Genomic DNA, 793 nt, shown 5'->3' with positions numbered 1-793 from the left:
TACCCTGGAGCCCAGAATCCTCTCATTCACTCGGCTGAAGCCAGTCTCCCGCTCGGAGCCTCTGGCCACCTGGGGCAGGAGCTCGTCCCCCTAAAGCAACAGAGTGGCTGCTGGAGGCGGGAGCAGGCCTCCGCCCTCTGTGCTAACTGCCCCCAGCACCCCAGCCTGTGGGGACAGGCATCCCTCCCCGCCCCGCTCACATGCAGGTGGGTCATGGGGAGAAAGTCCGCCTTGCTGGTGCTCCGGCCAGGAAGAAGGGCCTGGAACGAGGCCGCAGAGCAGCGTCAGTGAGCCCCCCAGAGGCAGCGGCCCCTGCGGGGCTCAGCACGAATGGGGGCGACTGGGGTAACAGGGAAGGGACGGGTGTGGGGGACTGAGAGGCGGCCGTGGCGCTGAGTGACACCAGTAGGCAGGGGGCCTGTCCGGTGCTGAGTGACCTCGGTTGGCTCCGCGGCTCCTCCTTAGACCTCAGTCTTCCCGTCCATAAAGTGGGGGTATTAGGCCGAAGGAGTCATTTTTACAAGTGCTCTTTCAGCTTGCGTTTGAACAGAAGGTTCTGCAGCTCACATTTAAACAAAGCCAGGGATTCCCAGGCCGGAGGGCTTCCGTCTCCCTGCAACTCCAGGGGGGCCCAGCCCCACTTACCGGGTCCCCAGGGAGCGCCTGGGAGGGCGCCTGGAAGGCGATGGGGTTCTTGGCGGACGCCTCGGTGAAGCCGCTCTCCTCCTTGGCCCCGATGGACTTCTTCTGCAGGAGATCTGCAAAAGGCGGCCCTGTGCCCCCGGCCTCCTGC

The 793-nt window shown here is 65.1% G+C and overlaps 1 protein-coding gene across 4 annotated transcripts in view; it reads right to left on the bottom strand.

The window, feature by feature from the left end:
- PPP1R32 (protein phosphatase 1, regulatory subunit 32) overlaps nucleotides 1-793 on the bottom strand; it is a 7,414-nt gene that overhangs the window by 2,510 nt on the left and 4,111 nt on the right. For 2 of the 4 annotated variants that reach the window (XM_005872190.2, XM_014544549.1), the window contains 3 exons: nucleotides 646-758; nucleotides 201-260; nucleotides 4-90 (listed from right to left, as the gene is read on the bottom strand). In XM_005872190.2, the coding sequence (XP_005872252.1) occupies nucleotides 4-90; nucleotides 201-260; nucleotides 646-758 (260 nt within the window). The remainder of the gene's footprint in view (nucleotides 1-3; nucleotides 91-200; nucleotides 261-645; nucleotides 759-793) is intronic. The other 2 variants (XM_005872191.2, XM_014544550.1) reach the window with 1 other exon arrangement.

The sequence above is a fragment of the Myotis brandtii genome, unplaced genomic scaffold (assembly GCF_000412655.1).
Source record: "Myotis brandtii unplaced genomic scaffold, ASM41265v1 scaffold369, whole genome shotgun sequence".
Taxonomy (NCBI): Eukaryota; Metazoa; Chordata; class Mammalia; order Chiroptera; family Vespertilionidae; genus Myotis; species Myotis brandtii.
The sequence above is the reverse complement of the archived record's forward strand: the minus strand, read 5'-3'. Positions and strand labels throughout refer to the sequence as shown.